Source organism: Meles meles, chromosome 10 (assembly GCF_922984935.1).
Source record: "Meles meles chromosome 10, mMelMel3.1 paternal haplotype, whole genome shotgun sequence".
Taxonomy (NCBI): Eukaryota; Metazoa; Chordata; class Mammalia; order Carnivora; family Mustelidae; genus Meles; species Meles meles.
Genome location: NC_060075.1, coordinates 97,497,655 through 97,517,043, shown reverse-complemented (window position 1 = coordinate 97,517,043; position 19,389 = coordinate 97,497,655). Strand labels below are relative to the sequence as shown.

Genomic DNA, 19,389 nt, shown 5'->3' with positions numbered 1-19,389 from the left:
GTAAGCCATTTCCTAGAGACGCCAGGCTTGGACCACATGGTCAAACCAACATGTAGATAAAGACACTACTGTTGTTGGGGCAGCTGGGTGGCTCAGTCGGTAAAGCATCTGCTTTCCGCTCAGGTCATGATCTCAGGGTCCTGGGACCGAGCTCCACATTGGGCTCCCTGCTCAGTGGGGAGTCTGCTTCTCCCTCTGCCCCTCCCCCTCCCTCAGCTCATGCTCTGTGTCTTGCGTTCTCTCTCACATAAATAAAATCTTAAAAAAAAAAAAAAACTACTGTTGTAAATTCAACAATTTTCTCTATACAGACCTTACAGAACCCCCCAAAGCACTTTTTAAGTGGATGTTTCATTTAGACAGCCCATGACACACTTTTCCGAAGACTTAGCAGCATTTCAATATCTGAGGAGCAACCGCTACAAGGACAGAAACTTTTAGCGACAGTACAAAAACATAAATGAGATATGAGTGACCTTCACGGAAAATGTGGACGTTTTATGTGAAATAAAAGCAATAAGATCTACTAGGAACCTAAATGAAATCCTAAATCGATAAAAAGACAAGTCAAGAAAAGGAAAACAGAGAATATATTTCAGAAAAAGGAATTATAATACGAAAATTACTGTTAAGAAAATTATTTTATGAAATATGTACATACAAATATAAAATGTAATAAGTGAATTTTATACAAAATACAAATATGAATTCTATTTTATTATACATAATATAAAATATAACATGACATTTTAATTTGCAACTATAATTTAGCTTGTAATATTATATATTATCTTCATATAAAATATGTAATAAAGGCTTGTGACTTGTAAAAGTATTATAATTATACAGAAAATAAGTTATGACAAGGATATAATATAATGCCAGTCATTTACAAAGCCTATCTTCAAAGTTATTTAGTGAGAGGCAGAAAAACTGTCAGAAGGAAGAGAAGTAAGTCCCAGAAACTATTAACATTTGCTTTAAGGCTCAAATAATTTATTTATTTATTTTATTTTATTTTTTTAAATTTTTAAAATTTATTTTTGACAGACAGAGATCACAAGTAGGTGGAGAGGCAGGCAGAGAGAGAGGAGGAAGCAGGCTCCCCACTGAGCAGAGAGCCTGATGCGGGGCTCGATCCCAGGACCCTGGGATCATGACCTGAGCCGAAAGCAGAGGCTTTAACTCACTGAGCCACCCAGGCGCCCCAAATAATTTATTTTTTTTTAAGATTTTTAGTTATTTAGTTGAAAGAGAATATGAGCAGAGGGGAGGCAGAGGAAGAGAGGAAAAAGCAGACTCCCTGCTGAGTAGTGATAAAGCTCAAATAACTTAAAGCAATATGCTAAAGAATTAGAAGGCAGGTCTCTGGAACCAGTGAAGACAGTGCAGAAGGAGACCTTCACATCTTAAACATCGGAGGATGGGACATTGCATCTAAGCATAACAACAACAGAAGTCACTCTGAAAGAAACGGTTGGCAGTTGACAATGCAAAACTACAAACTTCTAATAAATGTGTCAACACAGCAAACTAACATTAAAAATAATGACAACGAGCACAATGCATAAGGGTTGATACATTCAGTATAAAGAATCAATACATGTTAGGGTAAAAACAGAAAAGTGAAAATGCAATCCAGGGAAAAGGGCAAACCTATAGACTTTTCAAAGAACTGCTCACTGGTAATACACATACCCACAAATCAGAAACTCAACTACCAGATACGAGATCTTAAAATCATTTTCCAGCCAGAAGGCATTTGCCATGTGTACTTGTGTATGTTAAACGGGAAAACACATTTTCCCCCATCTCCAGGGCAAATAAAAACAATGATTTCTCAGATTAAAAAAAAAATACTCAAAAAAGCTAAAAACATCTTCTCTATGATCCTAAGGAGGGCCTCCCCTATACTACTGGTGGGAGTAAAAAACTGGTGTAAGTTTCCAAAACCTGAATTTGGCAATAATCTCTTTTCCAGGAATTCACCTTAGGTAACTCAGAAAATATGAATGCAACCAAGTTATTTCCCACAGTAAAAATCCAGAAATCAGTTCCACAATAGGATAATACAGCACTCATACAAATGCGCGTGCATCCATGTGCTAATCAGCCACTAAAATGACGTTTTCTACACAATTAATTGTACAGGGAAAAAGTAATGATATAGCAATGATACAATGACAATGCATTTTAGGAATATTGTACCTGTATGTGGGAAAAAAAGACACTGGGAAGGAAAAACACAAAAAGGTATGATGATCGGGTGACACTTTAAAAGGTTGATGGTGGAATGTCTTTCCTTCTTATACCTCATTGTACCATCCGAGCCACCTATGGGAAACATGTGTTGTTTTTACTGTTAGGAAATGAACATTAAGCAGTCTGCTCATTTGGTCATGGCACGTTCAGATCAAGGCTATACTGGGTCAGCCTTCTGTGCAGCTAGAGGCGGACATCAATGTGAAGTATGATTTCTGGGTCGTGTCAAAATAAGACAAGCTACTTGTCCCGGATATTGGTTCTTTCCACTTTCCATGAGGGGAACTAGAAAGCTGATTTCAACCATGAAGATAAGGACAAATTTACAGGTGACCCAAGTGGCATGATGGCAAGACCCTGAGTCCTTGGATGACCTTGGACTCCAGCACAACCACCAACACGAATTGTCAATGGGGAAAAGGAACACAAGTCTACTCTGAGCCGCTGTGACTTGGGGTCTTTGTTATAGCAGCTTAACATGAAGTCTGCGGAATATACGCTATCCACATCCTACATGTGCTTTATCTTTCTATGCAAACATGTCTTTCTCTGTTTTAATCTCAATTTAAAATAATCTAATTCCATTTTTATGTGCATGTAGTAGGTGCTGTAATTAAACAGACAGAATAGGAAGCCATTTCTGTAATAGTTCAGATGAGTGGAGATCCACGAACAACAGACGTCGGAGGAAGGACTTGGTAGTTTCAAGTGAACTGTCATTAGCAGTCAGACAGATAAGATCTAAACAACAGGTGGGAAATCAAAGCATCTCAGCTTAGGGGGGAACAGACTGTAGGATTTTGGTGATTTTCAGCATTAATCAGCATAAACAATGCTAGGGGTTCACATCAATAAAAGCAATCTCTGACCATTTACTCAGAAAATGAACACTGTATTTCCTCCGGGTGGCTAAGCTGACAGGAACAGAACTCTGGTAGGGGCGGGCAGTGGGGTTGGGGCAGGCACAAAGATTCAAGGGTTTATAATGGAATGTGTAAGTCAGGGTTTGATGGACAAGCAAAAACACTTCTGGTCATTCTTGGATGGACTCTTTTTTTTTTTTTTAAGATTTTATTTATTCGAGAGAGAAAGAGAGAGAGCAGGGGAAACGGCAGAGGGAGACGGACTAGCAGACTCCAAGCTGAGCACGGAAACTGATGCCAGGCTCGATCCTACCACCGTGAGCTCATGACCTGAGCCGAAATCAAGAGTCAGATGCTTGACCAACCTAGCCACCCAGGGTGCCGTGGATGGACTCATTTTAATTCCTCTTCCCACCTCATGTTTCTACCACGGTCCTCTAGGTAAGGAATAAAAAAAAGAAACAGAGACAAGAACTCTAAATTAAGAGGAAACTGTGTGATTTGGAAACTTTTCAGCTGAAGACAGCTGTTTTAGAATCACAGAATCAGTCACCAGCCGCCCTACTCTTCATTAATCGTGAGTTATTTAGACCTTTGTATTGCGTGAAAATGGACAGATTTATAGAAATGAAGATACGTCGTTAACGTGAAGCCGTATGAACAGGAGGACATAAAACAGAAATTACAGTGACGTGTGGTCTTTCTGAGAACTGTCGGCAATAATTACCTGCTCTACGGAATTTCAGAGGCATTTTTAACGTGACACCAGTTTATCCAATCCTAGAATCTATCTGTGAAAGTGAGCACTTACCAAATGCCAACATAATGAGCAGAGCTTCTGGACTTGGCACAGCCAAAAGATCGTTTTCAGCCAAAAGGTATATATCGTACGAGGTAGAGGTTGTACCCAATTTACTTTGATGTAAAATTTTATTTTCCGAAGAGAACCAGAACCAAGACAAAAAAGCTGGAGGAGGACTTTTGGCTGTGCCCAAGTAAAAAAATTGGCAAGCCTTTCCCCCCCAGAAACAGCTATAAAGCTGGACCAAATGAACCCAAACACCCATTTCAGAATTCTGGAAATTGACTGAAGGCATGCAACAATCTGAGAAACACAGGTGATGAACAGACAAATGAGGGTAAGAAGATGGGTAATCCAGATTAGCTTCACAAACATGCACCTGCTAGCAGGCAGGGCAGACCGTGAGGATGAGCAGAGTATTGGCTCTCAGTGTGAACCACTGGGAAATGCTTGTACCCGGTGACGTCGTCAGCATAAGTGAGTTCTGTGGAGTCCAGCAAACAGGAAGGACCAATAGCTCTGGTATTTGGCCCAGGGTGGGCTCCACTAGGCTAATATTGTATGCATATAGCTCACTGGGGCTGCATGTACATGTAGGAGAGGTCAAAGCGGGGTCACGCCAACTGCACGCTACACATGAATCCAAGGCCACCCACGTGCACAGCCCAGAGACCAGGAGAACCCAGGAGAAAGCAAAACTGGGCTATCAACAAGAGGTCTGGGCTTGGAATATTCTCCCCTGTGCACACACAGATCCGTTGGCAGAGGACAGAATCTTTGCCGCCTTGAGGTTGTCAAGGGTTGCCTCTGCCCGTGTACCATCAGGGTGGCTCCAAGGAAGCCAGGCTTTAAAAAACAAGCTCAAATTCAAATTAAAACTACATTGAGATACCACCTGACACCAGTTAGAATGGCCAAAATTAGCAAGACAGGAAACAACGTGTGTTGGAGAGGATGTGGAGAAAGGGGAACTCTCTTACACTGTTGGTGGGAATGCGAGTTAGTGCAGCCACTTTGGAGAACAGTGTGGAGATTCCTCAAGATATTAAGAATAGAGCTTCCCTATGACCCTGCAATTGCACTGCTGGGTATTTACCCCAAAGATACAGATGTAGTGAAAAGAAGGGCCATCTGTACCCCAATGTTTATTGCAGCAATGGCCACGGTCGCCAAACTGTGGAAAGAACCAAGATGCCCTTCAACGGACGAATGGATAAGGAAGATGTGGTCCATATACACAATGGAGTATTATGCCTCCATCAGAAAGGGTGAATACCCAACTTTTGTAGCAACATGGATGGGACTGGAAGAGATTATGCTGAGTGAAATAAGTCAAGCAGAGAGAGTCAAGTATCATATGGTCTCACTTATTTGTGGAGCATAACAAAGAACACGGAGGACATGGGGAGATGGAGAGGAGAGGGAGTTGAGGGAAACTGGAAGGGGAGATGAACCATGAGAGACTATGGACTCTGAAAAACAACCAGAGGGTTTTGAAGGGGTGGGGGGTGGGGTGGGAGGTTGAGGAACCAGGTGGTGGGTAATAGGGAGGGCACGTACTGCATGGAGCACTGGGTGTAATGCCAAAACAATGAACACTGTTATGCTGTAATAAACAAATAAAAATTTTTAAAAAAGGTAAAAAAAAAATGAATAAATAGAGGTTCTGAGGTAGATTGGAATTTTTTTTTTTAAAGGACCAAATGGGACACCTGGGTGGCTCAGCCAGTTGGGCGTCCAGCTGTTGGTTTCAGCTCAGGTCATGGTCTCCGGTTCATGAGATCAAGTCCTGCACTGGGGTCCGTGCTCAGTGGTCGGTCTGCTTGAGAGTTCTCTCCCTCACTGTCTGCCCTCCCACCTGTGCTCTCTCTCTCTCCAAAAATAAACAAACATAAAAAAAGGACCAAATGGAATTTTTTTAGTTGAAGAGTATGATAAATGGAATGAAAGTTTCATCACGGGGCCAAAAGCAAAGTTTAAGTACCAGAAGAAAACATTAGTGAACTTGAAGAGAGATCAATGAAGATTATTCAATCTGAAAGAGAAAAAAAATGCTAAAAAGAAATGGATGGAAACCCAAAGATCCACAGGACACCATCATATACACACAGAAAGTACCAATGCCTCAAAAGGAAGCCAAAGAAAGAGCCAGAAAAAAACACTGGAGTAAGTAACGGCCACAATGTCCCCACATTTACTGAAAAACATTAACCCATACGTTTAAGAAGCACAATGAACCCAAGGTAGGATAATCAAAGAGATCCACCTCTGGACACACTGAAGTTAACCGTGAAACATGAAAGTCCAAGGAAAATCCTGCGAGCTGAAAAGCGGAAATGACCCATGATGTTCTGGGCAACATGAGAATTAGCACTGGCTGGCTTCCTGTAAGAAACAACGCAGCTGAGAAGACAGAGATGACACGCTCATCTGGACAATGTGAATTAAAATCACACTTTGCCAGGATGGCTGCAATCAGAAAGACAGAGTGTTGACAAGAGTCTGTGAAACTAGGAACTTCATCTTTGGTCCTGGGAACATGAAATGAAGCCGTGTCAGAAAGCAAAAGCCCTACTCTGGCTTAAAGGATTAAACACAAGCTTACCGCACAATCCAGCAATTGGGCTCCTAAAAACCATCTGAGACAAATTAAAAGATATGCCCACACAAAGACAGTCATATGACCGTTCACAGCACCTCATACGGGAATCAGTCCCAAGAGCCATGGACTAGGAAAGAATGCACGAAACACTGTATCAGGGAGCACCGTTCGGCACCGAAAACCAGCCCATGGCTGACACACACCACCACACAGATGAGCCTCAAGGACACAGCAAGGGAGAGAAGTCAGATACAAAAGACCACAATTCTGGGGCCCTGGGTGGCTCAGTTGGTTGGAAGACTGACTTCGGCTCAGGTCATGATCTCAGGATCCTTTGCCCAGCAGGGAGTCAGCTTCTGTCCCTCTGCCCCTCCCCCAGCCCATGTGCTCACGCTCTCTCTCAAATAAAATGAATAAATCTTTTTTATTTTTTAAGATTTTAGTTATTTATTTGACACAGAGAGAGAGATCACAAGGAGGCAGAGAGGCAGGCAGAGAGAGAGGAGGGAGCAGGCTCCCTGCTGAACAGAGAGTCCCACATGGGGCTCTATCCCAGGACCCTGCGATCATGACCTGAGCTGAAGGCAGAGGCTTAACCCACTGAGCTTCCCAGGCGCCCCTAAAATAAATAAATCCTTTAAAAAAAAAGATGTTGAGCAGAAAGGTACTGACACCTAGCGTCAGGAGGACCGGGGGAGGAGTCCAGCCCCGCAGGAATGACAGACAGGCAAGTGTGTGCCTGTGACAGACCACTGGGCTCAGACTCTAGCTCCCGGCCATCTGCTGCCTGTGTGGCCTCGGTTCTGTTGCCTGACCCATCTCCGCTTCAGGGTCCTAAACTGTGCAGGGGGCTCACGGCTACGTCCCCACGGCAGCAGGGTTGTCTGGACACAGGAGCACAGGGGCTGCATGGGCCTGACCCTGGCCGCTCCACAGCTCTTGCCAGTGCCCCCAGCCTGGCCCCCAGCCTGGTCCCCAGCCTGGCTGCAAGGTCAGGGGCTCACCTGTGGGAGGTCAGCACCACCGCACAGCCTCCCCGGGCCTCCTGCAGTATTGTATTCCACAGGTGCCGCTTGGAACAGGGATCCATCCCGGAGCTGGGCTCGTCCTGAAGGAGAGAGCACATGACAGTGGGTGTTGGGGGTGCACACTGGGACACACAGGCTGCATGAGGCCAGGCCTGATGTGGGGCAGGGGGGACCCCACGCTGGTTCTACGGGCAGCACGGCTTCACAACAGCTGGTGGTCCGAGAGGACGGCCCACCTTGCTGCACCGTCTACCTCCACGGAATTCCAAAGAAAGACAGGCAAGAGGAAGCCGCCTCAAGGAGCACCACCAGGTAGCATGGGCTCTGCTGGAACCCGGAGCTTTCCCCTTCAGTAAACACCTGAGCACTTACTGAACCACTTTTGAGAGAAACCATTCTGGACCGCGTGATGCATTTCTGGGCTTTCTGCAGTCAGCGAGGACTAAACACATTTCTCTTAAGAGCTTAGGGTCATCAACTTCTCCAAAAGAAAAACAGATGGAAAGTGGACCCCAAAAACGGCACCGCGCAGGAAAGCGAACACCTGCACTTTTCTGCAAACTGGATGACATGTGTACTTAGAAGAGTAAGCAAACAGCAGCGGTGGTCACACATTGCTCGGCAAGAAAGCTGACGGGGAGCTCTGCATTTTCCCGACCCCACGCCGGGGTCAGACGTGGGAGCCATTTGTCTTTCCTCGGGGGAAAATGTGGAAGGTCCTGCAAAGCGTGTCTTGAACAAAATGCTCCCCTTCTTGAACAAGTCCCCTTCACCATGGTCACTAAAGCCCATAGGGCACCATGTGTCATGGGCATTATTCCATGGCCTGCTTTCAGCATCCCCAGTACACAGGAGTGTATCCCGGCCACTTGCAGACGACGAGGAGGAGGAAACGTGAGTTCTATATGCCAGGCGGTGTGCGTGCATGTGATAGCTTCTAGAAGCAGAACCTGGACCCTGGCCGCTGACTCGAGTCTGACCTCTAAGCCCAAGTCTGGGCCACCAAGGGAGCCGAGAGTAAGGCTGCAAGAAGCAGGCAGGGGATGCGCTGCTGGTCGGTGTCTCTGTCCTGATTCAGGACACGTGCTGGGTGAGGCTGAGCCTAGGGCAAGTTCTACAGAAGGTAGCAGACACCATGCCCCATGAGCCCTTCAATGTCGGCCTCCTCTTGTATGAAAACCCAGTTTACAACCTGCAGAAGGGGACATGTGCTTGTATTCACTCCCGAATGTGAGAAGATGGCATGCTGCAACCGTCCTTGACTTGGGGCTGTGCAAAGAAACACGCTTAGAGTGAATAAGGAAAATCAGCTGCGAGTCCAGAAGACAGCCCACTAAATAAGGAGAGGCCCCTCTTCCAACACAGGCCTCTTGAGTCCCCTTTAAAACCATCTCCATTGAATGAACGAGAACAGAATGAAGAAAAGAATTTGTTTCCCACACGTTTGGCAGCCCTCTGACTTCATACATGTGGGAAGCTGTGGGACGCTCTCCAAGGACTCGTATCCTGTCTATGGCACCCAAATCGCGCCTGTTGTGTATTGTTTGCAGGATAGGACTTTGAGCTCCTTTGGAAATGCAGGACAACTGGCTCTGTTTCGTGATGCCCCACCACCGGTTCATGCTTTCATCAGGCCGAACTCGATTCACTCCAGTTCCCAGACAGATTACAGACAGTCTTGTCCCAAAGCCACTGGTTCACACCCCCTTCCTGCCGAATGACCCACTCTCCCTGCCATATCCGTCCTGCACATGACACCCACTGACAGGACTCCCCACGGACTCATGTCACAGCTACTGTGACAATCACTTACCTGTACATAGAAAAGACTCAAAAATGGCATGCTAGATGTCAAGCGCACACTGGTCTTCGGATTGTACTCTGGTTCTGGTGTTATTCTACAATACTGCTGTTAATGGTAAATTTTCACTGCGTCCTCAATGAAATAGATAACAGGGACTCTCAGTTTGGGAAACATTGTCTTAGGGCAAAATATTTATTCGTTCGGAGAACCCACACTGCAGATGTGAATTTCCTGCCCGGAGGGCCATCTTGGTTGAAGATGCCCAGAGACCACGGATCTGTCTGCTACTCACCAGCAGCAGCAGGTCAGGTTTGCCCAGCAGGGCCAAGGCTGTAGAGAGCTTCCGCTTGGTTCCCCCGCTGTAGGTGGCCACCAGTTTGTCCACGTGGGCCTCTAAGTGTAGACGCCTCACAAGGTCCCTGGCCACCTGCAAGACAGGCGCTGACCGTGAATGCATCCCCATGCAGCAAGGGACCCCGACCCGTGCTCTCAGCCCTGCGTGCCCTTCTTCCTCTTGTTGCCCCTGCCCACCCCGCACGCACAGGCCCCTTCCCTCCCCCAGGCTGGCAGAGGATGAGCAGGTGGGGACTCGGGACCACGCAGTGCTGGAGCTCCGAAACCCCATCCAGCCAGGGCCCAGACACACAGCCACATGGGGGCCGAGACCCAGTAGGAAGTAAGGGAATCAGCCAGGGAGGGGGAGGGCAGGACGGGGCTTCAGGGAGCAGAGAACGGAAAAGAGAGCTTTTAATTTCCCCCAGGCCAAAAATGCCCCCTTTCTACCAAGGAGCCATGCCAGAGATGGGCACTCAGGGAGATGGGGAGCAAAGATGGAGCATTTTTCACCGGCGACTGCTGGGACCCGCTGCACAAAGCTAGGAGGACAGTGACTGTGCATCACCCCATAGGACAGGGGTTTCTACCTTGAGCACACACAGCACTTCTGGCCCCCTCTTTTCCTCTCCCAGCTCTGCCTCCACCTGCCTTCCTTCATACACCCCGGGACACCACTCCTGTCCTCGTCCCTGTCCCCTCTCCCCCTCCCCAGCGGGCAGCAACTGTCCATACAGCCCTTCTGCTCCAATGCCCACCACAATTCCCGCCACCCCGCATCCTGTCTGCTTTCCATGCCAGCACGGTGTAGCTTCCTCTGGGGCTGACACCGAGTGACAGACACAACTTTAAACTTTGACAAAAGCGGGGCGCCTGGGTGGCTCAGTGGATTAAGCCACTGCCTTTGGCTCAGGTCATGATCTCAGGGTCCTGGGATCGAGCCCCGCATCGGGCTCTCTGCTCCGCGGGGAGCCTGCTTCCTCCTCTCTCTCTGCCTGCCTCTCTGCCTACTTGTGATCTCTCTCTCTGTCAAATAAATAAATAAAAATTTTAAAAAAAGATATTAAACTTTGACAAAAGCATTCTACGTGACTCTCATGACCACAGAGGCATTGCTGTGGTTCTGTTCTGTGGGTTGGTTTAGACATCATCATATGATCAAACTGGCTGCGATCGTGTCTTAATTCAGATTTAGGAGAGGTGGGGGAGGCTCTGTGTCCTGAGTAGCGAAGAAAATCTAAGATAAACAGAAGAACATTTAAAAGTAAAATAACTGAATAAAATATATATTTAAATAAGATACAGGGACTCATGTTCATGATTTTTTGGATAAATGCATACCAGTTGGGATAACCCTAATAATAATGGCAATGATGACATACAAGAACGTCCGAAAATACCAGCATATCTATGCCTCCCAAGAAAAATCCCCGACAGAAAGCACTCAAAGCGTTTTTTGCGCCTCCTCAAAATAACACAGAAGAATTAAGAATCTTGAGGACTGGCCTAGTTATCAGAGAGTGTAAGTCAAAGGGACGCAGAGAACTTTGGAACAAACTCGCCAAACTATGGCTGCTGATGTTTATAGGTCATGTTTTCCCAGTTCCACAAAAGCTCAATGTTGGGTACCCGGGGGATTCAGTCAGTTAAGGGTCTTTAAACTCAGGTCATGATCTCGGGGTTCCGGGATGGAGCCCACATTGGGCTCCTGGCTCAATGGGGGGCCCACTTCCCCCTCTGCTTTTCTCCCTGCTTGTGCTCTCTCTCTCTCTCAAATAAATAAATAGAATCTTTAATTTAAAAAAAAGTCAGTGGGGTAGCCTACCCATCCTGGGTTGGATGGCCATGGGGAAGGGTCCAGAACACATAGAAACAAATGTATTGGTTCAATTCCATGCTTCCTAAAAGTCGCTATTTTCAGAAAATCACAGAAAACAGCCTGAGAAGCTCTTTCTGCTGCATTTCTGCACTTGGGACTCCTGTCAGGATTACAGCAAACGTGCAGCCCTAGCAATGGTCGGCAAAACACCATGCCAACCCCCAACTGTGTTCTGCTTAAGGAACCTCTCTCTGCTATTGGGTGTTTTTCTCCCATAAAGTTCCCAGTCTTTCTAGACTCAAGGCAAGAGTTTAGGATTCACTCCTCCTTCCATCCCCTCTGCGTAATCATGACCCACACTTAGTAGGACTTTTGTAAGCCTCGTCTGAAACAGTATAACCCTCCCAGAGGTCCACACATGCATTAGTTTGCTTACAAAGCCAAATTCCGGCCACACCATGCTGACAGCCAAGTCCAAGGTCCCCAGGAGATTAAACATCAAAATGAGAAGGATAAAGGGGGCCCAGGAGTTAAGACAGAAAGCCTTTCTTCGAGCCCCCTCCCCTGATTCTCCTCCTGCTCCCCATTCCTCTTGCCATCACTTCGAGCTCCTTCTAGCAAAACCGTCTGTGAACCGAAGAAACTTGGAGGATAAGAGGTATGTCTGTGGAGAACGCAGAAAGTAGTGAGACATGGGATGGGAGGGTGGGGAGAGGGGGGTTCTCCCTAGTAGGTGAACACAGAGGCGGAATGGCCTCTTCTATCCCAGCAAGACCACACTATAGAAACGCCAGTCCTGAAATCCAACGGGAGAGCGAAGAGAAGAAGAACAGCAACTCTAGAAACAGAAAATCAACCACTTTCTGAAAGGTAGGACTGGCGGAGAAGTGAATCTAAAACGAAGGGAAGATAGACCGCGGGGGGAGGGGCCGGCTCCCGGCAAGCGGCGGAGGAACGGAGCACAAAATCAGGACTTTTAAAAGTCTGTTCCACTGAGGGACATTGCTCCAGGGGCTAAACCGGGGTGAAGCCCACGCGGGGCCAGCGTGGCCCCAGGCCCCGCAAGGTCACAGAAGGATCGGGGGTGTCAGAGTGTCGGAGAGCTCGCAGGTATTAGAACGGAGAAACCGGCTGCAAAGACAGAGCCGAGGACTGAACTCTCAGCTCGGGGTTACCTTGAACTGGTCGCGGGCTGGGTGAGCTCGGAGCGCGGCTAGAGGCTGGGGATACGGGAGTGATTGGGTGCTGTCCTCTGGGGGCGCACTGAGGAGTGGGGCCCCAGGCTCTCGGCTCCTCCGGGCCGGAGACTGGGAGGCCGCCATTTTCATTCCCGTCCTCCGGAACTCTACGGAAAGCGTTCAGGGAACAGAAGCTCCCAAAAGCGAACCCGAGCCGATTACTTAGTCCGGCCGCCGGTAAGGGCGGTGCAATCCCGCCTCGGGCAAAGACACTTGAGAATCACTACAACAGGCCCCTCCCCCAGAAGATCAACAAAATATCCAGCCAGGACGAAGTTCATCTATCAAGGAGAAAGCAGATTCAATTCCTAAGACAGCAGAGCAATTCCAGAGGAGGAGAAAGCAAAGCACGGAACTCATGGCTTTCTCCCCATGATTCTTTAGTCTTGCGGCTACTTCAATTTTTTTTTCTTTTTTCAATTTTTTATTTTTTTTTCTTTTTTCAATTTTTTTTTCTTTTTTCTTTTTTCTTCTTCTGCTAAATTTTTTTAAAAACTTTTACCCTTTTCTTTTTTAACGTTTTTTGACTAGTTCATCTAAATATATATATATTTTCTTTCTTTTTTATATTTTTTTATTTGTTTTATTTTTTAAATTTTTTTCTTTTTTTTTTTTTTTCTTTTTTTTCAGAACCTGTTTTTTATCCCCTTCCCGCCCCCAACAATTTGGGGTCTCTTCTGATTTGGTTACAGCGCATTTTTCCGGGGTCTTTGCCACCCTATTAGTAGTTTATTTGCTCCTTCATATCCTCTTATCTGGACAAAATGACAAGGCGGAAAAAATCACCACAAACAAAAGAACAAGAGACAGTACCGAAGGCTAGGGACCTAATCAACACAGACATTGGTACTATGTCAGATCAAGAGTTCAGAATGACGATTCTGAACATTCTAGCCGGGCTCGAAAAAGGCATGGAAGATATTAGAGAAACCCTCTCTGGAGATATTAAAGCCCTTTCTGGAGAAATTAAAGAACTAAAATCTAACCAAGTTGAAATCAAAAAAGCTATTAATGAGGTGCAATCAAAAATGGAGGCTCTCACTGCTAGGACCAATGAGGCAGAAGAAAGAATTAGTGATATAGAAGACCAAATGACAGAGAATAAGGAAGCCGAGCAAAAGAGGGACAAACAGCTACTGGACCATGAGGGGAGAATTCGAGAGATAAGTGACACCATAAGACGAAACAACATTAGAATAATTGGGATTCCAGAAGAAGAAGAAACAGAGAGGGGAGCAGAGGGTCTATTGGAGAGAATCATTGGAGAGAATTTCCCTAATATGGCAAAGGGAACAAGCATTAAAATCCAGGAGATGCAGAGAACCCCCCTCAAAGTCAACAAGAATAGGTCCACACCCCGTCACCTAATAGTAAAATTTACAAGTCTTAGTGACAAAGAGAAAATCCTGAAAGCAGCCCGAGAAAAGAAATCAGTAACATACAATGGTAAAAATATTAGATTGGCGGCAGACTTATCCACAGAGACCTGGCAGGCCAGAAAGAGATGGCATGATATATTCAGAGCACTCAACGAGAAAAACATGCAGCCAAGAATACTCTATCCAGCTAGGCTATCATTGAAAATAGAAGGAGAGATCAAAAGCTTCCAGGACAAACAAAAACTGAAAGAATTTGCAAACACCAAACCAGCTCTCCAGGAAATATTGAAAGGGGTCCTCTAAGCAAAGAGAGAGCCTAAAAGTAGTAGATCAGAAAGGTACAGAGACAATATACAGTAACAGTCACCTTACAGGCTAATAATGGCACTAAATTCATATCTCTCAATAGTTACCCTGAATGTTAATGGGCTAAATGCCCCAATCAAAAGACACAGGGTATCAGAATGGATAAAAAAACAAAACCCATCAGTATGTTGCCTACAAGAAACTCATTTTAGACACGAAGACACCTCCAGATTTAAAGTGAGGGGGTGGAAAACAATTTACCATGCTAATGGGCATCAGAAGAAAGCTGGGGTGGCAATCCTTATATCAGATCAATTAGATTTTAAGCCAAAGACTATAATAAGAGATGAGGAAGGACACTATATCCTACTCAAAGGGTCTGTCCAACAAGAAGATCTGACAATTTTAAATATCTATGCCCCTAACGTGGGAGCAGCCAACTATATCAACCAATTAATAACAAAATCAAAGAAACACATCAATAATAATACAATAATAGTAGGGGACTTTAACACTCCCCTCACTGAAATGGACAGATCATCCAAGCAAAAGATCAACAAGGAAATAAAGGCCTTAAATGACACACTGGACCAGATGGACATCACAGATATATTCAGAACATTTCATCCCAAAGCAACAGAATACACATTCTTCTCTAGTGCACATGGAACCTTCTCCAGAATAGATCACATCCTGGGTCACAAATCAGGTCTCAACCGGTATCAAAAGATTAGGATTATTCCCTGCATATTTTCAGACCACAATGCTCTGAAGCTAGAACTCAATCACAAGACGAAAGCTGGAAAGAACCCAAATACATGGAGACTAAACAGCATCCTTCTAAAGAATGAATGGGTCAACCAGGAAATTAAAGAAGAATTGAAAAAATTCATGGAAACAAATGATAATGAAAACACAACAGTTCAAAATCTGTGGGACACAGCAAAGGCAGTCCTGAGAGGAAAATATATAGCGGTACAAGCCTTTCTCAAGAAACAAGAAAGGTCTCAAGTACACAACCTAACCCTATATGTAAAGGAGCTGGAGAAAGAACAAGAAAGAAACCCTAAACCCAGCAGGAGAAGAGAAATCATAAAGATCAGAGCAGAAATCAATGAAATAGAAACCAAAAAAACAATAGAAAAAATCAATGAAACTAGGAGCTGGTTCTTTGAAAGAATCAATAGGATTGATAAACCCCTGGCCAGACTCATCAAAAAGAAAAGAGAAAGGACCCAAATCAATAAAATCATGAATGAAAGAGGAGAGATCACAACTAACACCAAAGAAATACAGACAATTATAAGAACATACTATGAGCAACTCTACGCCAACAAATTGGCCAATCTGGAAGAAATGGATGCATTCCTAGAGACATATAAACTACCACAACTGAACCAGGAAGAAATAGAAAACCTGAACAGGCCCATAACCAGTAAGGAGATTGAAACAGTCATCAAAAATCTCCAAACAAACAAAAGCCCAGGGCCAGATGGCTTCCCAGGGGAATTCTACCAAACATTTAAAGAAGAACTCATTCCTATTCTCCTGAAACTGTTCCAAAAAATAGAAATGGAAGGAAAACTTCCAAACTCATTCTATGAGGCCAGCATCACCTTGATCCCAAAACCAGACAAGGATCCCACCAAAAAAGAGAACTACAGACCAATATCCTTGATGAACACAGACGCAAAAATTCTCGCCAAAATACTAGCCAATAGGATTCAACAGTACATTAAAAGGATTATTCACCACGATCAAGTGGGATTTATTCCAGGGCTGCAGGGTTGGTTCAACATCCGCAAATCAATCAATGTGATACAACACATTAATAAAAGAAAGAACAAGAACCATATGATACTCTCCATAGATGCTGAAAAAGCATTTGACAAAGTACAGCATCCCTTCCTGATCAAAACTCTTCAAAGTGTGGGGATAGAGGGCACATACCTCAATATTATCAAAGCCATCTATGAAAAACCCACTGCAAATATCATTCTCAATGGAGAAAAACTGAAAGCTTTTCCGTTAAGGTCAGGAACACGGCAGGGATGTCCATTATCACCACTGCTATTCAACATAGTATTAGAAGTCCTAGCCTCAGCAATCAGACAACAAAAAGAAATTAAAGGCATCCAAATCGGTAAAGAAGAAGTCAAACTATCACTCTTCGCAGATGATATGATACTATATGTGGAAAACCCAAAAGACTCCACTCCAAAACTGCTAGAACTTGTACAGGAATTCAGTAAAGTGTCAGGATATAAAATCAATGCACAGAAATCAGTTGCATTTCTGTACACCAACAACAAGACTGAAGAAAGAGAAATTAAGGAGTCAATCCCATTCACACTTGTACCCAAAACTATAAGATACCTAGGAATAAACCTAACCAAAGAGACTAAGAATCTATACACAGAAAATTATAAAGTACTCATGAAAGAAATTGAGGAAGACACAAAAAAATGGAAAAATGTTCCATGCTCCTGGATTGGAAGAATAAATATTGTGAAAATGTCTATGCTACCTAAAGCAATCTACACATTTAATGCAATCCCTATCAAAATACCATCCATTTTTTTCAAAGAAATGGAACAAATAATCCTAAAATTTATATGGAACCAGAAAAGACCTCGAATAGCCAAAGGAATATTGAAGAACAAAGTCAAAGTTGGTGGCATCACAATTCCGGACTTCAAGCTCTATTACAAAGCTGTCATCATCAAGACAGCATGGTACTGGCACAAAAACAGACACATAGACCAGTGGAACAGAATAGAGAGCCCAGAAATCGACCCTCAACTCTATGGTCAACTAATCTTCGACAAAGCAGGAAAGAATGTCCAATGGAAAAAAGACAGCCTCTTCAATAAATGGTGCTGGGAAAATTGGACAGCCACATGCAGAAAAATGAAATTGGACCACTTCCTTACACCACACACGAAAATAGACTCCAAATGGATGAAGGACCTCAATGTGAGAAAGGAATCCATCAAAATCCTTGAGGAGAACGCAGGCAGCAACCTCTTCGACCTCAGCCGCAGCAACATCTTCCTAGGAACAACGGCAAAGGCAAGGGAAGCAAGGGCGAAAATGAACTATTGGGATTTCATCAAGATCAAAAGCTTTTGCACAGCAAAGGAAACAGTTAACAAAACCAAAAGACAGCTGACAGAATGGGAGAAGATATTTGCAAACGACATATCAGATAAAGGGCTAGTATCCAAAATCTATAAGGAACTTAGCAAACTCAACACCCAAAGAACAAACAATCCAATCAAGAAATGGGCAGAGGACATGAACAGACATTTCTGCAAAGAAGACATCCAGATGGCCAACAGACACATGAAAAAGTGCTCCACGTCACTCGGCATCAGGGAAATACAAATCAAAACCACAATGAGATATCACCTCACACCAGTCAGAATGGCTAAAATTAACAAGTCAGGAAATGACAGATGCTGGAGAGGATGTGGAGAAAGGGGAACCCTCCTCCACTGTTGGTGGGAATGCAAGCTGGTCCAACCACTCTGGAAAACAGCATGGAGGTTCCTCAAAATGTTGAAAATAGAACTACCCTATGACCCAGCAATTGCACTACTGGGTATTTACCCTAAAGATACAAACATAGTGATCCGAAGGGGCACGTGTACCCGAATGTTTATAGCAGCAATGTCTACAATAGCCAGACTATGGAAAGAACCTAGATGTCCATCAACAGATGAATGGATCAAGAAGATGTGGTATATATACACAATGGAATACTATGCAGCCATCAAAAGAAATGAAATCTTGCCATTTGCGACGACGTGGATGGAACTAGAGCGTATCATGCTTAGTGAAATAAGTCAATCGGAGAAAGACAACTATCATATGATCTCCCTGATATGAGGACATGGAGAAGCAACATGGGGGGGTAGGGGGATAGGAGAAGAATAAATGAAACAAGATGGGATTGGGAGGGAGACAAACCATAAATGACTCTTAATCTCACAAAACAAACTGGGGGTTGCTGGGGGGAGGTGGGATTGGGAGAGGGGGAGCGGGCTATGGACATTGGGGAGGGGAGGCGAACCATAAGAGACTATGGACTCTGAAAAACAACCTGAGGGTTTTGAAGGGTCAGGGGTGGGAGGTTGGGGGAACAGGTGATGGGTGATGGGGAGGGCACGTTTTGCATGGAGCACTGGGTGTTGTGCAAAAAGAATGAATACTGTTACGCTGAAAAAAAAAATAAAAGAAAGGGAAAAAAAAAAAAAAGAAACGCCAGTCCTCATCTCCAGCAGCACGGTGGGTCGGTGATTCCAGTATGACACAAACCCTTAAATTACTCTACCCATTTCGCTGGCATCGCAGACCATGCCACCCCTGCCTCCTGAATCATTTCCGCATAACTCGATGTAACTTCAGAAAAAGAAAAAAATCAGGTTCACTGAATTCAAGCTCAAAACTACCACAAAACTATCTAGTGTGGACAATGGGGGAAAGTTGAAAACCATTATACCAGCCTGCCAAGCCTGAATTCAAGCCAAATGAACACAGCCTCTCTTTCCCACCTAACTGGCCCTCAGAGGGCTGGGGGGCGGGGAAGGAGGTGGTGAGGAGGAAGAAAACTGCACACAAAATAGGAGGGAAAGAAAGAAGGGAGGTAGGGGTGCAGGGGACTGTCAGGAAGGGCTGGGCTACCTGACGGAACAAGGGGGGCTTCCTCTAGAACCGTGGAGGACACAACTGGGGCTGCCCAGGTGAGTAAAGGCAGAAGCCAGCCTGGAGGAGAGAACCGGGGTGAGCAGAAGACAAGCCAGGAAAAGACCCCAGCTCCAGGTCCTGGCAGAACGCAGGTGCGGGGCTCAGCAGGGAGAGCTCCAGACCTGAGGAAGATGTGGAATGGGACCCCTGGGCCAAAATGATTTTTTCCTATTAGCTTGTCATAATCCCTTCTGGGCAGCCAGT

The 19,389-nt window shown here is 45.0% G+C and overlaps 1 protein-coding gene across 1 annotated transcript in view; it reads right to left on the bottom strand.

Moving 5' to 3' along the window:
* The window catches only part of ABCA13 (ATP binding cassette subfamily A member 13), a 322,891-nt gene that overhangs the window by 19,039 nt on the left and 284,463 nt on the right, over window positions 1-19,389 (bottom strand). The window contains exons 58-59 of the mRNA XM_046020270.1: window positions 9,654-9,788; window positions 7,534-7,637 (exon numbers count right to left, since the gene is read on the bottom strand). Coding sequence (XP_045876226.1) covers window positions 7,534-7,637; window positions 9,654-9,788 — 239 coding nt within the window. The remainder of the gene's footprint in view (window positions 1-7,533; window positions 7,638-9,653; window positions 9,789-19,389) is intronic.